Raw genomic sequence first — 22,293 nt, 5'->3', positions numbered from 1 at the left:
TGATAATTCAAGCCAATAACGATTTCTGCATTGATGCTGCAATTATCTTTAGTGCTTTATTTTAACATATTTTAACATAAATTTCTTAAATTATTGTTTTAATTTGTGGCATGCGGCATGCTATAAATAGAACCACGCTTTTCTCCAGTTTATATTCACTTTGAAGGGAAAATAATTCGGGGATAAGAAATGAGGGCAAGCAAAAGGAAGAGAATGGAGCGTGTAAGGGATAGATTAGCCCCAGGTCACAGAGTGGCTTCCCTGCAAGACATCCCCCAGGCCCGTCCACCCCCCTGCCAGGCACCCTTAGGAGTGGGAGCCCCTACCTAAAGGCCCTGACACCCCAAACCCACGTCAAAGTTCAAGCCGCAGCCAAGTCAGACACCAAGACACAGAAGTTGCCTCACGTCGTTCACGTCTTGGCCAAAAAGTTGCACTGAACTCACCAAGAAGACTGCAGCCAACAGCCAACTAGCATGGTCCTTCAGCGCCTGAGTGAGAGGGATAACTCTCCCTACCAGCAGTAGGCGGTAGTCTGTATTTGTCATTCAAAAAGGGACACCGGAAGGAGTGCGGACGTACACCCAGGAAACCAGGGCCACCGATGCCCACAGACGGGCAGACACAACATTGTCAGACGGCCGACCGTCTGCCCGGTGTTTTAGGGGTTAGGGCCTTGACCCCAACCGCTGGCTGAAAAATGAAATGTGATATGCAACGACTCGTGTTAGTCAGGTTTGGAGTGGGTCAGGGGATGAGGTACAGGGGAATCACTGCTTTTCAAATAACCAGAGAAAAGTAACAGGAGAAATTGGGGAGAGCATGAGGCCACTGACATTGTCGGATTCAATCAGAAATATGAAGGGACAGTTGCAGGATAGGAGGAAACAATATGGAAGTAAATCTGTGCCATCAGATTTTGAAAATAAAAAGCCATTGAATTCTAAGCACTGAATATTTATGCATTGAAATAACGTGTCTGGATTTTTTGCCTCTGAATTTAACTCAAATCATATTCAGCTTTATTTTATTTTTTTTCTCTTCCCATAAAAAGCTACAGTCAGTGTTTAATGACGTTGATTTACCTTCTTTTTATTTATTTCTTTTAAAGATTTATTTTTGCATTTTAATGCATTATTATAGAGTGAGATAGAGAGGAAGGTGTGGGAGATGGAGGGGAGGACATGCAGCAAATGACCACGGGCAGGACTCGCACCCAGGTTGCTGCTTTTTAGGACGTAGCCTATATGGTACACGCTCTACCTGGTGAGCCACCGGGGCGCCCCACCTTGATTTACCTTTGAGCATTTCCTATTATGGGCTATTGTGTAAAATGCTGTTTAGAATTAACATTTGTATCAAGAAAGAAAGAAGCAGCAAGTGACGCTCTTATTTCCGCTCTTTCCTGCTCTTCCTTTGGTCCCCGGATGTCCCCACAATTTTCAGACATTGAATTTTGCAGCTGAATTTGGCATGTTGAATTTGGGGACGTTGAAAATATTTACGTTGAATTTTTTAACGGTGATGATCAAGCCCCGCCACACTTGGCGGGGCTTGATCATACACAGTGCGACTTTAAGCCTCCTTTAAAGCCCACAATCTACTGAACAGCCTGAAGTAATCGGAATGAAATGCTGCAACACTGTCACCAGAAGTGAGCTGTGTTTATCACGTAACTGATTGGCGGCAAACATTTACCAGAAATCTGTACTCACAAACATTACCCCTTACTTCATGCATCACGGACCGTTTCAACTTAGCGTAGATTGAGGTCAAGTGAGTGAGTTAGGCGCTAAGTTGGTGTGATAGTGCTTCTGAATCCTGAGAACCACTTTTTAAGAGATACCTTTCGAGTGCTGCTGAGATGGAGATTGAGATGAATCACTCTGTATTCTGTAGATCTGAACTGCTTCCTATCTCCCAGAAATATTGACGTGCTTTCACTTACTTATTCTGTTTATTTGTGTGTGTCTGTGCGTGTGTGTGTTTGTGTGTGTGTCTCCCAGAGCCAGGCCATGCGCATCGTGAGGACGGTGGGCCAGGCCTTTGAGGTGTGCCACAAGCTCAGCCTTCTGCACACCCAGCAGAGCGCAGATGGGACGGAGGATGGAGACAAGACAGGTACTGCCCATAAAGCAATAATGGTTCATTTCCACTTGAGGTTGCGGATCGGTTCGGTGCGGCTTGGTGGAGTAGTGAAGGTGCGGTTCGTCGCAGCTCAGTTTCGGCTCGTGTTTCCACCGCCGACAACGGCGGTGGAAACACGGCATAAGTGGACATACCGTCTGGGATATTGACCCATTGGTTTATACATGACCGTTTCGCGGGTGTATAGATTTGCCCCCAATGGTGCGTCAAAATTGTTTGAGGTTTTTGCAACCAGCAGTGGAAACATCCATATTTGGCACATTGAGGCAGGAATTGAAAGGCCTCTTTGCACTTGACTCATTAATGTGCAGTCCTTTATAACTTTTGTATGAAATCCAACTGTCAACCAGGACCTTAGAGAACATATCATATGAGGATGAACTAGCCTCTGAGATCCTAATGGAACAAAGATACCGATTGTTGGCTTTGTATTATTTATGAGAATGAAATGAAGGGCTGTTAGAGGAAGTATGTGTTAGTCTCTTCCACATGAGCTGTACAAACAGACAGACATGGCTGCTACAAACAGTTCCTCCCCTGACCCAATTGCTTGTTCCACTTACTGGGCTCAGTTCTGAACAGGTATACTGGGCAATTGTTTATTATAGTAGTGCTATCACAATTTTGAATTACAATGGTGCCAGTTATATTTCAAAGCAAAATCCCTCACCTGCATTTGGGCCATGGACGAGGGTTTAAGAAAAATAATGATTTGCGGACACAGCCCATTCATTGCCAGCCACAAAAAAACAAACGTGGTTGTTTTGAGAAAAGCTTTGTTTGGATGGTACGCTAGTAGACCCCTGGGTGATATGATGTCAAGCAGCCATAGACCATCAGCCACAAAAGGACTCCCAAAGTAGTTTCTTGCCTCTTTAAAATGTCATCAAAGACACACACACACACACACACACACACACACACACACACACACACACACACACACACACACACACACACACACACACAATAACAGCCTGCATACCGCGAGGGGCTGGAGTGAATGTCACGCCTGATTCAACCTGAGGAGAGAAGACAGAGCTTCAGAACAATGACGGACTGAGCTGCTTGATATCCACTGCCACGTGTCAATTTGGCCCACAGGCACACATGTGCCAGTGTGTGTCTGAGTTAGGATGAGCGAGAAAGAACAGTCACCGTCTCGCTCGGGGGTTTCAGGAAATATTACCCCGCCACATGGAGTCCAGTGTGTTTTCTGGGATAGGTTTTTTTTAGCGGTGAATTCCGTCTTGCTTTTGTTTCCCCTCTCATTTTAAGGCATTGTACTATCAATCAATAATAGTTTTTAAGAGAGGGCGATGGCAGGTGTTGTCTCTTTGCTTTCCTGTCCATCCGGTAAACCAGTGAATCCTCATCCAAACGCAAACAGAATTCCATGTATGAAGATGGGTCAAGTGTATCATACACCCATGGCCATCAATGCTGCTTAACACTGGAGTGACGGCTATGATTTAAAGTGGAACATTCAGTACTGGTTCACTATAGTCTGCCCAGGAAAGTACATTAAAGACGAGCTGTCTCTGTCCTTTGTTATATATATGGGGTTCAATTAGCATTATTGGTTAAATCTGCACAGTGACACTTACTCACTGCAGCCATAACCTTTGTTACAAAATACACTATTCATCATTTTTTCATTGCAGCTACACTTTTGCTTAAAAAAGTTTAAAAATATGAGCGTAAAAAATAGGATTATGGCCAAACTCAAGCTCCCATGGCTCCATACTCCCAGGGATATTGCTATTTCAAATCTATTTGGTCCGTGGTGAACCGTGGCACTCTCTGGCCCAGAGCGGTGCATTAGGGGTGGAGTGGGTTGGGACTCGAGATGAACCACAAAGTGCCAACTTCCTTAGGAAATGAAAATTATTTGAGGAAGTGGACGGTCACACGAATTGGTGGTTGGTGGATGCTTATTTATGTTATTATTATTATTATTATTAGGTGTGTACATCCTGCATTTAACTAAATATGACATGGTGTAGTTTTAGGCGATGACCAATAGCTGGTTATTCTGAAGAGCTTCTAACATTCCTGCTCACAATAAGCGCTGAGCTGAATACGTTTCAGCATGAGATTTACCACCTACTGAGAACAGCAAAAAAGAAACGTCCTTATAGCAGGGATGGGGGTCTATTTTATGAAACATGCAATTGTTTTCCTGATCGCTTCTGGAGTCCTTTGAAATGGAGAACGAGTCCTCTCTTTTTACACTATACGTGTATACACACGTATAGCAGGTCCTAGAGATTGCATGTACCCTCTTTAACCTCTAAAGGTGATGACAAGAGAGCAGCGTTGGAGGAGGAATATTGAAGCAGAGAAATGAAAGAAGAGGAGGAGAGGGCCAGTCGGTACTAAGTTGAGCAGATTGATCGTGGCCCAGGGCACAGGGGACAGCCATTATGAAACCTATCTCGTTTCAAAATGACTCTTTAAGTTGTAGTTTCTTCAGGTAGAGCGGAGCTCATTATAAAAATAAAAAACAGATCCCTCAATATCTTACGTTGCCAGGCAACAAACCATTCTGTCGAGCAAATAATATCATGGCTAGTTTCTAACAAGCAACACGATAGTGCTTGTAAATTAACCTGAAGAAAGGAAATTGCATATCTTTGGTTCTAGTTGTAAAACACAGGTGAATTATGAATGAATGTTAATTTCCCCTCAAGTAAATGTTACTTAGGAGATACCAATACCACACGCTAACTTAGTATAGTAGTGAATATGGAGAGATGAGCTTAATCCACGGCAGGTTTCTCCGTAGTTTGCAGAAATGTTTTTGTATAGACCTTTACTATTTGACGACAACAATTCTCTTTATTTTGATGGGAAATTCCAATGTTCCGACCTCAGCCTTAATTTTATCTTGAACATGAAATGGACTACGAGCAGACTCGGGCACACAGTATGTTCTGATAAAACCAGCGGAAGCCGTGACCTCGGCCTAGCTTCTCTTAGGTGCTGATGACACAGCCAAGTCGCAACAGATGTGGCAGAGTGCTTTGCGATGACCGCCGCCAGAGCCTGTGGAGTGGGGCTGCATGTGCCAAGGTGCCGTTTCATTTTAGCTATTGAAAAAAACGCAGCGAAAACGGACGCATCACACGAAAGGACCTAAACGCAGCCTGTGCTCAGGTCCTTTCTCGTCTCATGTTATTCGGCCATGGGAAAACGGTGGTCAATCAGAGGTTATGTTTAAAAGTAAAAAACTGTTCTTTGTGTTCTGTCTCTCAGGGTTCTCAGCCTGCCTCCTCTCTGAATGTAGACCAAATTCTAGACATTTTCGACGGTTTCTCTGCTCTCCCAAGATCAGCAACCACCAAACCGTTAGTTCTTACAGCTGTGGTGGTATTAAATGGGTGTTACACTGCATCATAGTCGTGTATTAACACAAGCATTACGAGGTTCAGCAGACCAGCTGGGCCACACTATCCATCATTGAGCATCGTGCAGAGCTGATTTATTTCAGCAGCCACAACAAGAGCAGAGGTGCTTTGTGTGTGCAAACATGCAAATCGCACATGCAAACAAAAACATACCCCTATGCATACGCAATCACACACGCACGCATGAACGTAAAGAGGCTCTTGTGTTTACCTTCACTCACACGCCACGTCACCATTGTTTTGACATGAAATACTGCCCTATGAAAATATAAACATAAACCAATGCACACCCTAAACTGCACAGTCTTACATATGCTGTATCCAGTTAGGTTTAGCTGGCTGTTAATGGTGCAATATTTGGTTTGAATGGATTTGAGCCTTATATCTTTGTGAACAAAGGCCCCTGCTAAATTTGCTTCGGCCCATCATGTAAGCTACATGTTATGTTTAACATCACACTATTTGGTACCTTCACTGATTCTCTATGGAAGTAATAATCTGTTCTAATTATGCACATGTGTATCTGCCCCCCCCCCCCCCCCCCCCCACACTCATGGGTGCCTGTGTACATACCCATGCATTGTCGTATATTTTTTTTGGTCTATGTACATGTGAACATACCCATGTATGCGTGTATTTGTTGGTGTGTGTGTGTGTGTGTGTGTGTGTTTGTGTGTGTGTGTGTGTGCGCGTGTGTGTGCGCGCGTGTGTGTGTGTGTGTGTGTGTGCGCGTGTGTGTGTGCATGTGTCTGTGTGTGTGCAGGTGTGCATGCTCATCCACCCGTGTGTGTGTGTACTCTTTTCGGTCCAGCTGGAAAACTGAACGCCTTGGAGCAGGCGGCAGACGTGGCGGTTGCCGTGACGACGACGGCCGCCGCCGAGGAAACGGACATCGACGCGGAGGAAGAGGACGTCCCGGTGGCGGCGGCCGACAGCACCGTGGACGAGTTCAGCAACAGTAACCGCGGAGTCACGGATCTGGACGCCACATCTAAGACCAGCGAGCACAGCCCCACAGACACCAAGGTAAGCTCTCCTCTGTGTGTGTGTGTGTGTGTGTGTGTGTGTGTGTGTGTGTGTGTGTGTGTGTGTGTGTGTGTGTGTGTGTGTGTGTGTGTGTGTGTGTGTGTGTGTGTGTGTGTGTGGGGGTGAGAACATGATTAATCGCAATTAAGGAATAAACAGCGTTTCCCTCTCTTTTTTGTACTCTGTACATTTGTAAACTGAACGGGCTTCTGCCGTGCTGGGGTGCTTAGCCCCCCTGGTCACATTAAATAGTGTAGCTGTTTGCATGACAAGCTGCCCTGGCTCTGCCTCAGCCAAGCAGATGATTTGTGGCTAGATGAGAGCGGGGAGACACAACAACTGGTCATTTCCGGACTTTGTTAAGCCAATTTAGATGATTCTTTGACTTTATTGCCACCTAATCTGAATGGATCCTCGGTGAACAGCTAAGTGAGTAGCTTTGTGGGCGGCTCTATGGCGATGTCGCTAGTTAACCGGCGCAAAAATGACTCTTGCGCCCGGCGCAATTCTAAAAAGGGTTGGTCTGAAGTAGCCTAATTACCTGTAGGTGTGGTTTGGGCGTAACGTGCCATAAATCAATGAGAATGCCAGCTCCCATTCCCTTTAAGGGCCATGAGCGCATTTTAATCTTACCAGTTGATATTTTGACAGCGTGTTTGCAGTCTCCGATGAGACAGATGCACATGAATTTCAAACTTAAAATGGCTCAGTTTATGGCCAAATCATATGGCTTAATTCACACATGGAATAAGGTTTTCTTCCACAACTTCAGAAATACTGACTCCTTAACTTAACACACATATGATATGAGGTAACTGTGGTTCTATTTAATGATGTACACAATACATTATAATCATCGTTTGTAATCAGTATTGTATGCATTAACGTTATCGACTTGTGTTCCTAATATGCATGCGTCCCCCCGTTAATATACAGTGCCAGGGACCGTATTATGCGTTACGTGTTTAGTTTGCATGTGATTAAACAGGTGGACGCACACACGCGCGCCCGCATTCATTCATCCTTTTTAACACTCACTCGCGGTAGAGCAATGTTTTCTCACGATCAAACCCTCATCAATCCTAATAGCTATGGGCACGTGCACGATGTCTGTGTCAAGAAAATATGTGTTTGCTGTACGGTGTTTGCTGATGCATTGATTTAAAAGTACAACTTATTACCGCTGCATCAGCTGTTCTTTCCCAAATAATTTCCCAAATAAAAGTGTGGCTAGGTAGATGAGAGAAGCAAAGTGTATGCGCGAGCTGCACAAGCAACATTATGCATGCGCCCTTAAAATAGCATCTGAACAACGCGCCACTGACTTTAAACCAGGTATTTCCTGGCTTGTGGCGCAAGTGATTTTTGAAACTGCAAAATAGCACCAGAGAACGTTTGCGCCAGAACACGCCTCCTCCTTTCGCCCGAAACGCCCCTTGGGGCGCAAGATCATTCCGTAATTTACAGATGCGTGGTGCAGGAGGGAAAAGAACGCTCTGCGCCAGTTGCAAACTAGCAACGACACATGTGCCAGTGAGAAAGTAAATTGCACCGGATGCAAGATAGGGCCCAAAGTTGTATTTTCATCTCCATTGTTTCAATAAACTTGAATTAGAAAGTCTTGATTAAAGTGGAGCAGGAAATGGTGCTAAAGTGGAATGGAATCTAAATTGAAACCCAATGCATCACCACCATCCCCTTCATTAGGATCACAAAGTGAGCTGATACCTGCAGGCTGATGAGGCTGTAAGGCTTCATGTTGGTTTCTGATGATGGCTTATTAAATGTATCTGTGGCAATCTGCCTACAAATACAACAACATATCTTCATATCTTTGCAATTCCGAACAGGAGTGTGTGTGTGTGTGTGTGTGTGTGTGTGTGTGTGTGTGTGTGTGTGTGTGTGTGTGTGTGTGTGTGTGTGTGTGTGTGTGTGTGTGTGTGTGTGTTCTGTCTCTCAGCGCTCCAATGGCACCAGCAGACAACTACACACAGCAAAGTATCCATGGGTGTGTATCTGTTGTTCGTGCTGCGTGCATCTTTGTGTATGTATGTCATGAACCCGGTGTCTAAAAATAGTGTGAGAGATTTGATACCGCTCTGCAGTCCGTTGGAACAGCTCCCAGACCAATTACAGTGGGCCCACCCTATTCCTGCAGTCTGATCCCTGGATCAGTGTTACTCCTGAACCTTAAACCGCCTTGTGGTGCCCCTGTGTTACTCACACACATGACACACATGACAAACATGACACACACACACACACACACTTGGTTTGTGTGTTTTCTGACATCTGTGCATACATGCAGACCCCATGGCCATAGCAATAGTGAAATAATAACATTACTATTACTTATGCATTGCTCGCCTATAATCCAGAGAGGTAAAATTTGGTTGTAAATACATGTTTTGGTAAATTATTGAAATCCTCTAAATTTTATTTGTCTAGCCCTTAATCACTTCAACCGTCTCACAGGCCACATGTTATGGTATCATTCAATCCTAGCCCCCCATAGAGCTTATGGAAAAAGTCCCATAATAATCAATGGATAAACCTGCAGGAGGAAAGTAGAGTTGGGAATCCTTCCACTATAGAGATATAATGGTAGCATAACAAGCAAAACAGTTTTTGTCCATTCAAATTCTTAGAACATTTGAATTTGTGTCCATGCAGTGCTGGCTGGTGGGAAAGCAAGTACCCAAGCATCCAGTCATGATCCAAGCAACACACTCAAACAGAGACAGCATTATGCTAAAATGGGGTGGACACGAAGCTTGTAGGAAATCTCTGATCTAGAAGGTCTATCAGCAGCAGAGTTGGGCTAGCGCATTTCGATTTAGCTATAATGAGTCGCTGAGGAACACCGCTATGAGCCCGCCGAGAGTGTAAAGAGATCGATTTTAGGTTTGGATTTGAATTTATCTTCAGTCAGCTACCCTGATTACAACTGCCAGGCTTTCCCACATATAGTGCGCACGACTGACTAGGAGGCTGGCTCCTGAAGTACAGAGGGGCTGGGAAGGACATTAGGGAGTAATAAGGTCCTTCAGGTTGGAAGATGCTTCTCCATGTAGGATTTACTAAGTAAGATCAGCCCCTTGAAATCTGAGCCAGCGTTAATTGGAAGCCAGTGGAGAGAGGAGAAATAGTGCATCACATTTTCTATTTCCAGAAAATGTGGAGTCTGGACGAGGTGTTATGACAAGCTTGGAGGCTTTTCGTAGTGGTGTTGGGTAAACAAGAGAATAATTCATTACCGTAATCTACTCCAGACAATATGAATGTGTTGATCATCCACACATTCATATTGTCTGGATTAGATTACAGAAATGAATTATGCTCATTGAGCATCTCTTCATCCACCATGGATAACACTGTTCTGATTTAAGCAATGTTATTAAGATGAGAGAAAGCAGTTATTGGAATAGTTTTTGTGATCAACAGAACTCTATGCAGATATTAAGGAACTGAGATTAATATTTAGCAGTCCTTGGGGCCCTTATTCAATTGTAAGTTACTCAGCCTTTCAACATGGCCCTTGTTAAGATGTCAGCAAGATGTGAAATCACTGAAACAACCATCTCCCTTCTTTGACCTCTTTAGTCAGGTCACTGCACCAACCCCCGAGAGGTAGGGGGAGTGGTGGGCTTGTGTCTGTGTGTGCATGTGTGTGTGTGCTAGCGCATGGGTGTTGGTTTGAGGTGAACTAGCATCATATTTGTTTGAAGTCTGTATGTATCCTAAACTTTAAAAACAGCTTCGTTGACATCGGCGACTGAGGATGTTACGGAAGATGACGCCCATACAGAGCTATAATTAATTATATTTAATTAAATAACTTATGACAGATCGTAACCAAAGGGAGAAACTGTTAATTGGCTTTGTATTACTTAGAATGATATCACGTTGTTGATGGTGACAGGTCTTTCTGAATCAGCGTACTGCAGTGGATTAATAACTGTGTTTGCGTGCGTGTTTATTTGTTAATCAGAGTCTTCTATTTGCGGATAAAACTAAAGATACAGGGAAAGTGTGAATGGAAAGCATAAATGTTGCACGTTATTCTCCTTGTCAACTCTTGTTAGACTTCCTACACGCACACACACGCAGACACAAAAATGGTCCTGCATTCGAATAGAGGAAACATTAAATTCAGCCAGTGTGGAAGTTGTTTGGGTGGAAATGTGTAGAACTATTTACTGAGTGAATTTATTTAGGTGTCTCTGTAGGTCAAAGCTGGGGCAGCCCATCATTATTTATAGGTTTTCAGAGGATAAGGCGGGGGGGGGATTGCAATACTGACGAGTTACTCTTGCCTTGTGTTTACAACTTGTTAAGGTAAGTTGATGGTCAACGACAGACAAGCAACAACATTAAAGATACATGTCCCAGAACCAACCTGTTGATTTAGTCATTTAGTCAAGGCAATTGTTCTCCGAAAACAATTCAAATGAAAGGCACCACAAGTCCTCTTTCTTTTTAAAAAATGTATGTGTGCGTGCGTGCCTGTGTGTGTGTGTGTGTGAGAGAGAGAGATCTCGCTGAGTGCCGGAGTACAGTGAGCAGTGCAAGAAGCTGTTGGCCTCCTGCCTGTTCCGGCCCTCTGATGTCTGCACTGTCTGACTGTGTGTAAACAGTCTGGAGGGCTACAAATCTCATGGGTGCTTTACAAACATGACCTTACCACACATACACACACACACACACACACACACACACACACACACACACACACACACACACACACACACACACACACACACACACACACACACACACACAAGTTGATTTACCAGAGATCCAGCGTTGACGCTCACAAGCTTTTTTCGTAGTTTCCTGTATGCACACACACACACACACACACACTAACACACACACACACACACACACACACACACACACACACACACACACACACACACACACACACACACACACACACACACACACACTTTGCCCTGTCACGTTGCTCTGTTTGTATTTAATAATTGCTTTGGGTGTAGTTGGGTTGGAGGTGTGGTACGGTTGGCCATCTGATTAAGGGAAAAGCTCTGGGGGATACATTTAAAAGCCCTGAAAGTCGCCAACTTCCATGTCCGACCACCACTTTAATGTCTCCATTTAATCTGGGGTCTAAGGCTGCGACAGCAGATCCCCTACTCTTGTGGAGCGACCTTGAGTATCCTGAACGGCGCTATATAAAAACAATTTTGTTATTATTATAGGGGTGGTCGCATGGCGGACCCTCTGAAAACAGATGGATAATAAACTGCATTTTTCTCAAGTATTCTCTCTCGCGCACACACACGTAATCACCCATACACACACACATCCCTAGAATCCCACAGATCCCAATGTGTACACATGTACCATAAACAAACCTACTGATTGTTTTAACAGTAGTAAAATAATCTTACCGCTGAAACGCATACAAACCCTTTCTGCCGCTCCCTCACTCTCCATCTCTTTCTCTTGCTCTTCCGCTTTCTCTATCTCTTTCGCTCTCTACCACACTCTCTCTGTCTTTATCTTTCCCTATGTCTCTTTCTATTATTTTTGTCTTTCTCTTTCTCTATCACACACACACACACACACACACACACACACACACAAACACACACACCAAAACACTCACAGGCACAAATCACACGTGAACAAATATTTTGATGGAAAACTTTTTATAACATTTACAATGCATAGTGACCTAGCACCAAAAGTGTGTTAATTTCACTGTTGATTAGCAATTTTCTTTTGCATTTCAGTTATGCTCAACCTGATAAGAATGAGAATTATTAAACCTGTTTGTTTAGAGGGAAGAGGCACACACACACACACACACACACACACACACACACACACACACACACCCACACACACACACACACACACACACACACACACACACACACACACACAAAGCCACAAAGCCACAAAGCCATGCTCAGTGTGTGTGTCTGTGGCTTGGGACAAGCAGGGCGTGGTGTGCAATCAAAAAGATATGGTGGATCAAAACAACAGCCAATCTATTGAATGAAAGAGGGAGCCAAATTGATGGCCAAATGAGGGACATGTAATGGCTACTTGCGAGGTGGGCATAGACAGTACCTTTATGGTCAGCTGAGGCGTTTATGACGGTGACTGGGATGGGTAGAGGGTCTTGCAGGCACCATGATGGAGCTGTTAATCTGCCACAGCGGGTGACGAGAAGAATACTGATGCTGGGATCAGTGAGGGAAGCCCGTCCTTTCCACTGGACCTTTTGTACGGCTTATATTCTCGTGTGTGTGCGTGTGTGTCATGTTGGGGGATCCGTGCATAAAATTGTGTGCGTGGGTGTTTGTGCGAGATATAGTGTACGTGTGTGATTCTGTGGTAATGTGATTCTGCTGGTCTGTTCTGATCTGAATGAAAGATGGTGAGAGCGGAAAATGTAATCACATCTCTTTTACCCTGCCTCGTTTATCTTTCTCTGCTCGTCTTGACAATCCTCTCATTCTCACCCCAACCTCCAGGTCGACCTGATTTCAATATGGTTTTGGTTTTGCTCTCTGTCTCTCTCGCATATATATATTTAATATATACTATATATTAAAGACAGTGTGTCCATATAGTCGAGTTAGAATTATATAACCATGTCATAAAGCTGGAGCAGTTCCTTCTCTCTCTCTCTCTCTCTCTCTCTCTCTCTCTCTCTCTCTCTCTCTCTCTCTCTCTCTCTCTCTCTCTCTCTCTCTCTCTCTCTCTCCTTCTCTCTCTTTCTCTCCCCCTCTTCATAAATAAAACCTGGCATTGATGTCCCTTTCTTTAACTATCTATTTGTTCTCTAGATCTGTTCTATTCCCATTCAATCTCAGTAGAGTTGGCTGGATTGATGGAATATTTACCATCCATCCAATGACGTCTGTCCACACAACAACATGTATGCATTATTCTTATTTGAATATGTTGATAGTTAAGCTTTGTGAACATTAATATTCTGACATGAGAATCTGATTGTTTTTTCCCACGCAGTCATGCGTAAACTTTCTATTGCTAATCCGTCCCAAATCAGACATGTGTGCGTCTGTTTACATCTAATCACCCTGAAGCACTGTCAGCATGAAGCTGCAAATCGGCACCATGACAACAGTTGCCTCCCTTCATCTCCAGTCTCTCTGTTCAAAGGGAAAAATAAACAGATCAACTTGTGCCCAATTGCGGCCAGCATCTCCCCCACTTTGAATATTCCAAACCGCTTCCTCCTCTCAACTTCCGAACGGCGGGCATATTGGGAAATAACAGAAATGAGTGTTAAATATTGCTGTGGTGGTTTGTGTTGTTGTTTTGTTTTTGATTCAGTCAGCAAAAGTCGCAAGGGGATTTCATAGAAACGGATATTCAATTTGGAGCCTTTGAGCTAGTTAGAAAAATCTTAACTAACTTCCATTCCAGGACTTTGTTTTACTTTTGTTTGATTTACTTATGTGTGCACGTGCAACGGTACACAACAATAAGCCAGATATTTGCTATTTCATTGTTCTCTTTTCTTTGGTTTACTTTTGATTTCCATTACTCCGCCAAGTCTTATGGCTAAATATATGCCAACATATTTATATGAGATGGTCATTGTTATTAGTTTACAAATTATTAGATATATGCTAATGAATACTTAGCTGCTACTATTGAGTTGCAGCTGTATACTGGCAGCCTAGCTGGCATCCTCACTTGCAAACATAGGAAATCTAGACAAATTCTTATTTCTCCAATTGAATAAAATGCAAAAACTGCTTTTGTCAAAAGCTTCCATTGCTGAGTCTTGAGAAAGGAGGACTAAAGAAGAGTGGCTTCTATGCTTTTTATGTTTGGCGTGCAGGGCCCTTGTCCACTTAGTCTTGAAGCATCCCTTTCTTACTCTTATTTATGAACATTATCGTAAAAGTAAGGGAATCGATTGGTCCTCATTTTCTCCCTCGCCTTCCTTTCACAGTCTCCTCGTCCTCTCTCTCTGTCTCAATGACAAACATTACCTTTTTGGTCAGTCCACTCTCGTACACCTCACCCTGACTAGCTGGCTGGCGGTGACTCTTGCCTGGCTACTCACTGCCTGGAGCTAATGGCTCTCTGTTAAGCCCTTCTCATTCACACAAGCTTCAACCAAGACAGGCTGTGACTCCTTTACTGCCCTTACCTGTGTGTGTTTGTGTGTGTGTGTGTGTGTTTTTTTGCTCCTATTCCAAAGAAAAGACCACCATCAGATAGTTTGTGTGTGCGTGCAGACTTGTGTGTAGCAAAGAAAGCACCTTATTTTAGATTCTGCTATTTTTCAGAAGGTAATGAAGCAGGTGTCGAACCCATTCATTGAATGTTCATTATGTTTTTATAGCATGAAAGTAGGAGCTTAATGTCCATATATCATTGTATTCATATCTCCAGTGAAGCGCTGTGTCTTTGACCAGACCATTAAACCATTGTAGTGATGCAGAGGTGGCACTACCTTTTCTTTGAGTTTTGCCCTGTAGCGGAATCATTATCTAGCGGTTCATGTCGTGTGCCAGACACTTTCCTTCGCATTAACTTTGTGGATCCTTCATTTGACAACTGCTGATTTAGCGTGTTTCAGGAGACGAGTACAAGTTTCTGCGGTAGCAGACCAAAAACTGGTGCAGGCTCGTGTAATAAATGAGGCAATCATTAGTACATTTCATAATCACCTTTTCCCTACCTCTCCCTTTTTATTCATTTGTCTTTCCCTGTGTCAATCCCTCTCTTCTCTATTATCCTATTCTCTATCTAACCCCCCCCCCCCCTTCTTGGTCATTCATATCCACTGGCTCCGTTTGGCATCGGGGGGGAAGACACTGCACCAGGATTTTTTTCCTCTTTTCCATTCCCTTTTTTTTTATTTTATTTGGACAGCTGTCAAGACTCACTTCCCACTCCCTCTGTATTCTATTGTGTACCACTGCCACGTTCCGCTCATCTCCCCGAGGAAGAGGAGAGAGCGAGGGAGGGACGGCAAGAGGAAGCAAAATGAGTGAAGGAAGGAATGGAGAGAAGTTTGGCAGCAAACACTTTTAGAGCACAACACAAAAAAATATAGACATTTGAAAATCCCACCTGGTAGTCAGTGCAGTGATGTTTTTTGCTTTTAGTTTCAGTGTGTCTCTGACAAGCAAGTCAAGAAAACAAAACCGGTCCCCATGGCAACGTGCTGAAGACCACCGTTGTTTGGCATTCACCTGAAAGACCCGCCCACCGTCCTCACTATCCCCCCTTAAAGTGTCTTTGTCTTCTCCCCCCCCCCCCCCCCCCCCCCCCCTGTGACAGTCTCCAGAGGAGGGCTCTCTGCTGATGGCCAGCCCAAGGATGCTGCTCCCGGAGGCGGGCACGCTGTCGCCGACCACCCCCCTGTCTATCCACCACCAGATCCAGCTTCTCCAGCAGCAGCTGGCGCAGCAGCAGCAGCAGACGCAGGTGGCCGTAGCGCAGGTAGGACGCTCTCTCCACATTTTCGTTGCGTACACAAATGCGTTCATGTCAACGATACTCAAGGTACAATTCTATTCTATTCAAACCATTTTTTTTTTTGGTTTGAATTGGCAGTTCCAACTTCCTATGTTCCACAAAAAAAACAAAGTTTGCTGACTGGACAAACATGTTTTGATCACATAAATGTACATGTACGTAAACATGTACAACCTGCTAATAAAATATAGCAATACATTCTTGCGAAAATGTTTTGCTGTCTATCGCTATTGCTGTCATCCTTATCCTGCTTTAAAAACTATATTTTGCTACTCCAAGAATATCTCTTTCCTCCGTTTCCAAAGGATTACATGTTCTTGTTTTCTACCTGCTAATTTGATTAATCTTGTATGCAGAGACTTTAATCCATTTAAAGCATGCGCACAGGCGATACCAATCAAGGATTGCAGCAAAGTTGAATCGCTTAATCGTCTTGCATCCACCCACTCTCTTCGCCACTTACAGCTAACACTGCAGTCTCCAATCAGCTCAAAGTCTTTGCTGATTAAGATGGAAAATTAGTAGATAATGATAACCGACTGAATTATTGTAAATCTCGTTGATGCTGCGCAAACCTGCGGGGTTGCTGCGGTTACTAGATTTTGAAGGGGGCGGACCATCGTCGGTTGACGAAGCGGTTGGAGAGGCTGGTGACATCTCAGAGTGCTTCGCCTGGGAAAGCGGTTGGCTATACCAGATGTACTGCCGTCATTATCAAGCTGTGTACACAACAAGCCAACCGCGCACAGCCAGACCGTATTCCCTTCCCGCTCATTAGGTCTTGGAAGTCTGCCGTCGGCAATGTGCGTTTACGGGTCCCGTGAATCAACCGTTCTCGGCAGCCGATTGGATGAGTTTCAGCATGTTGGATCGCGAGTGCCGTATTTTCAAAGTAAACACCATTAGCGGATTTTAATTGAAGATAAAACGACTTGCATTCAAATAATTCCAATGCAGCAAGGATATTACTATAGCAATTAATCCATTGTAGAATGTTGTAAATGTCCAAAACGGCATTCCCAGGTCATCATCATCTACTAAATCTACAAATCACTGGCTGGGGTTGGCTGATTGGCTGAGGATGTTTTGTTCGGAGCCAAGCTGCCAATGTAGGGCTGCTGCCAGATCTTTCCTAAAACTAATTGGAGGTGGTTTGGGACATTTATGCTGCCAACGAGGTTACACGTCGCCTACATAGTAGAATTGCTATTTTTATTATAGTTTATTTACTAAATATGCAGCATATAATATATTGAAAACAAATGGCTGGTTTAGGTTTGAAATGTTTTGTGGTATATGAGGATTGATTCTATGGCGGCAGTTGTCCATGGTCATGAATGTTTTATCAATAATAGGCATCTTTCGATGATAGTTGGAAAAGATTCAGCAGTTTCACATTTTGCGGAAACATGCAGGCATTGTTTCCTTTTGACATGCGTTCGAATATAAAGGGGATGCTTCTGCCAGCAGGGAAGGTTGGAAAGAAGAGAAAAGTAATACTCAGATACACTGTGAAAAAGGAAACAATATGTGTTTAGTTTGTGGTTGTAGGCTAAAGGAATGGATAAGTCAGTGTATGTTTGTTTACTACAGAAACAGCTATAAAAAAGAAAATGGTGACTATCGGAGGATATAATGGACGTTTGTTTCTCTCTCTCTTTCTCTGGCTCTCTGTCACACCTCTTTATCCCCCACTTGCTTCCATAAGCCAACTCACATTTACAATTAGCATTTTTTACACACTCAATCTCGCACATGAACAATAGGTTGAACACAGACACACACACACACACACACACGCACACTGACACACACCATTATCTGTGAAGGGGGAATTTTCCCTGTTCCTGTTTTAAAAAACAGAACTCGGAGGAGAGAAGGAAATTATGGTGTGTGTGTGTGTGTGTGTGTGTGTGTGTGTGTGTGTGTGTGTGTGTGTGTGTGTGTGTGTGTGTGTGTGTGTGTGTGTGTGTGTGTGTGTGTGTGTGTGTGTGGTACTTCAAAGAGCCCTGATGTTTAAAGTGTGAGTGAGTGATTCCAGTAATCCTATGGGAGGGAGGGGGGGGGGGCGGGGAGGAAGGACACCTCAATCTGTTGAGTCACAGTACACAATCTTCCCTGCTCCCTACTGATACAAGAGCTGGCAACTCTCCTGGTAACAGCTCTGGTATGGGCTAGTGCAGGCCCGCATGACGGAGGGTGGGGTATGTCATCAGCAAAAAAATATTACAGGGCATCAATGAAAATACAGTATTGTGTGTGTGTGTGTGTGTGTGTGTGTGTGTGTGTGTGTGTGTGTGTGTGTGTGTGTGTGTGTGTGTGTGTGTGTGTGTGTGTGTGTGTGTGTGTGAGAAGGCATACAGGAAACTTGGACAAAAGCTTGTGAGTTTCAATGCTGGATATCTAGTTAATCAACGTGTGTGTGTGTGTGCGTGTGTGTGTGGAGACTTACAGAAAACTGACAAATTTTATGGTGCCTCAATAAATTCCCAATACGTGTTGTCATGAAAAATCCATATAGAATATGCAAGATTTTGTCATGCAGATTCAAATAACAACTACCAGTAAATAATGTGCGCGTATACTGAAGTCTCAGATTTGTTGTGTGGCTTTTTGGCATTGTTACGGATTGCAATTGGCATTATTGAGTGGTGGATATCTTTTTATAGTGGCTGTGCAGTCTGAAGCTAAATGGCTGTTTAATATATGCTATTGCAGTTTATTACATAATTGCCTTTTTAAATGTGGTGGAAGAGAGCTTTGCAGTAAGTATGAGGGGAAATCTATAAATACTAATTATAGATATTATAAGTGACACATTTGTATGTTTTCTATACTAGGTTGACCTACAAACACTAAAATTAAAATCACCAAATCTATGTGTACGATATGTATGGAAGTAAATCTGTGCCATCGGATTTTGAAAATAAAAAGCCATTGAATTCCAAGCACTATTATCTGAATTTTTTGCCTCTGAATTTAACTCTTACAATTTTCAATAAATCATTTTCACCTTTATTTTTCAACGTTAAAAATTTCAACTTAAATATTTTCAACGTCCCCAAATTCAACATGCCAAAGTCAGCTGCAAAATTCAATGTGTGAAATTCACCATTAACATCGGGGGACCCAAGGAAGAGCAATCGATCCTAGATGCTAGATCGCGGTCAAGCATGGAGCCAACACTATTCCGCACCGAGTGACATGATACAGATATGAGGATGACAAATTAAAAGCAGGTGGCTGTCGGGCGCTTCTTCCCGAGGCACGCCGTGCTTCAACTGGAACTACAAGCTGCTGGCGCTTCAGTTGCCAAATACCGTCGGCTCTGCGCTCGTTCCACAGTGGGCAGCGGGCTTCAGAATGCCCCAGCATCACACCAAACGTAGGTGTAATTAGGGCACCCAAATTGGTGCCCTAATAAATTGGGCTCCTTAACCCAGTACAATTACCCTTAACCTGCATGTAAATTCAGCCAAGTCACTGCAATCACACACACACTTCACATGATTCAGGCATTATTCGTTCATTGTTTATTTCATACTGCAGTAAAAAGAAAAACAACGGTGTGCATTATAACAAAAAATAAACATAATCTCCCCCCCCCCCCCCCTCACCTTGATATTAAATGTGCTTAATAAATAAATTGTATTTTATTTGATTAGCATTTTACAGACCGATACAGCGTAGGCTAAGGTCCACCACCGTTGATTCTCTCCCCATAAAAAGCTACAGTCAGTGTTCAATGACGTTGATTTACCTTGGAGCATTCCCTATTATAGGCTACTGTGTAAAATGATGTTTAGAATTAACGTTTGTGTCAAGAAAGGAAGAACCAGCGAGTGACGCTCTTGTTCCCATTCTTCTTGCTTGACCGAGTTCTAGCATCTAGGATGGATTGCTCTTCCTTGGGTCCCCGGATGTTAACATTGAATTTCATACATTCAATTTTGAAAGTGACTTTGGCTTGTTGAATTTGGGGACGTTGAAATTATTTAAGTTGATTTTTATTTTAAACGTTGAATATTTGATTTTGAGTTTTTTAACGTTAAAAAAAATAAAGGTGAAAATGATTTGTTGAGAAATGTAAAGAGTTATATTCAGAGGCAAAAAATCCAGACACGTTATTTCAATGCATAAATATTCAGTGCATAGAATTGTATGGCTTTTTATTTTCAAAATCCGATTGCACAGATTTACTTCCATAGATATGTCTCTACTCTCTGATGAACATGTATATAGGTATCTATGGATTTATTTAAGTTCTAATCGTTAAGGCCAGACAGTTATTGAATAAAGAGACAATAAATGAACAATGAGAACAGAGAGTTAGAAATATTTTGGGAGAAGATTCATTATTTTTATGCTAGAGGTGATTTACAAATGGAAAGGGTTTGTTTCTTGCTGGTGCATTGCCGTCCATCATGGCCATTCTTAGCTCACTTCACACTTTTGGTGTAATTTCTCCATATTGTTTCATAGCCTTTAATGGTGCCTACTACATCCAAGCTTGTTCTACCATATATATCAACATCAGGCAACAGTGCTGTGGCACATTTGTATCAACCCTCCTATTTAATCCATTGTGACTGTGTCTGACAGGGCTGTGTCTGCTGACCTGAAGCTGCCTAGTGTTCTGTCACACGGTCCCTCCTCCTACCCCACTTATAGAGATGGTGGCTGTTGACATTCTGACAGTTGGACAGAGGCAACTTTTGTTGGGAATGTTTTCTAGGCTGAGGTGTTGCTGAGCCTGCATTTCTTTAATATAGAACCGCCGAGACGATCTCGAGGGAACGTAGCATTGTGAATGTTTCAATATTGTATAAACTGTCCAACCATGACCTTGCTTAAGACAGCCTCCCTCACATTCCAGTGCTTTCCATAGAGAACTGTCACAAACATTTCTCCTTATCTATGTATTTTTTTCGCTCCTCTGCAGCAATCAAACTGATACTTTACTTAAAAAACAACCACACTTAGTATTGGCCTCGACCAGGTACTGGTGGCCGAGCAGATGTGTTTTTATCTACATGAGCTGGTTTAAGCGTTATCTTCACAGACACTGTGTACAGTTCAGACTGGTGTAGTGAGAATGTCCTATCTCATTTATAAAGCATGAGGTCGCCCGAATCCAACTTTTCTTTAACCAGGTTTTCTTAAACGTCTCATGCAGATGCAACAATTTTGCGAGAGAGACCTGGCCAAGGCCGAAGCATACAAATTTCAAATGGTTATACATAACACATAACAGGAACTGGAAGATAAGAACATAGTTCTATAGCATAAAAGTTCCTCCTTCCTTTTTGTCTAATTCAAATGACGTAAATTCCTTCATCTAAAATCAATGTGAAGCTTGTTCCCGTGTGAGGGAGCCGTAAATGTAAACCTGGGTGAGTCCTATAGGCCCTGACACTGCCATTTGTTATGCTTTATAATAGAGTGAGATAGATAGAAAAGTATGGGAGATAGATGGGAGGACATGCAGCAAAGGACCGCGGGCAGGAATCAAACCCGGGTCGCTGATTTCAGGACTGAGCCTTAATGGTACGCGATCTACCTGGTGAGCCATCGGGGAGCCCGCAAAACAACTTTTTGATCATAGTGTGTGTCTGTGCTCCGTCACAACGCCCCACAGGGAGAATCAGGTTTCCCGAGAAGCTTCACTCCTTCCAGCCAAAAAGCATCGGGCCGTAACCCACGGCCTCCTGCTCATTTGGCGGTAATGCTGCGGAAAACAAAAACGAGAGGTGGATAAGTGACGAGCTTCGAGAGAAGGCTTCGTCGAATGTAAGCTGATTTGGTGGCTTTCTATTTATTTAATTTAAGGCTCGACCACAAAAAGGCCCCTGTATCAAATATAGTGTAAAAGAAGAAAAGACAGAACTATTAGAATTAACTATATTTCTGTTTTATCGCAACCACCAGTTGAAAAGGCTTTAGTATTCGCACCGTAGCATTTTTTTTAATCTTCGTCTTCACTGACTTGGCCAGCAAATGGCCTCCGGGCTGCCATGGAAACGGGGTTTCGTAAAACAGAGGATGAGGAGAGAAGCCGGGGACCCTGGGGCTCATTACCGGGTTGGATATCCCCTTATAATACCCTGATACATTACGCTTCAATGTGCATGGCTAATATCAGCCTGCCCTGCACTCGGTCTGGTTTCTCTCCAGCAGAAGAAGTTCAAGAGAGTACATCGACTGA

General features: G+C 43.3%; 1 protein-coding gene across 4 annotated transcripts in view; it reads left to right on the top strand.

Moving 5' to 3' along the window:
* nos1apa (nitric oxide synthase 1 (neuronal) adaptor protein a) overlaps nt 1-22,293 on the top strand; it is a 97,083-nt gene that overhangs the window by 55,894 nt on the left and 18,896 nt on the right. For all 4 annotated transcript variants that reach the window (XM_030372636.1, XM_030372635.1, XM_030372638.1 and 1 more), the window contains exons 6-8: nt 2,007-2,121; nt 6,370-6,584; nt 15,891-16,052. In XM_030372636.1, the coding sequence (XP_030228496.1) occupies nt 2,007-2,121; nt 6,370-6,584; nt 15,891-16,052 (492 nt within the window). The remainder of the gene's footprint in view (nt 1-2,006; nt 2,122-6,369; nt 6,585-15,890; nt 16,053-22,293) is intronic.

This window comes from Gadus morhua, chromosome 12, assembly GCF_902167405.1.
Source record: "Gadus morhua chromosome 12, gadMor3.0, whole genome shotgun sequence".
In the NCBI taxonomy this organism is placed as follows: domain Eukaryota; kingdom Metazoa; phylum Chordata; class Actinopteri; order Gadiformes; family Gadidae; genus Gadus; species Gadus morhua.
This window is presented reverse-complemented; position numbering and strand designations above follow the sequence as displayed.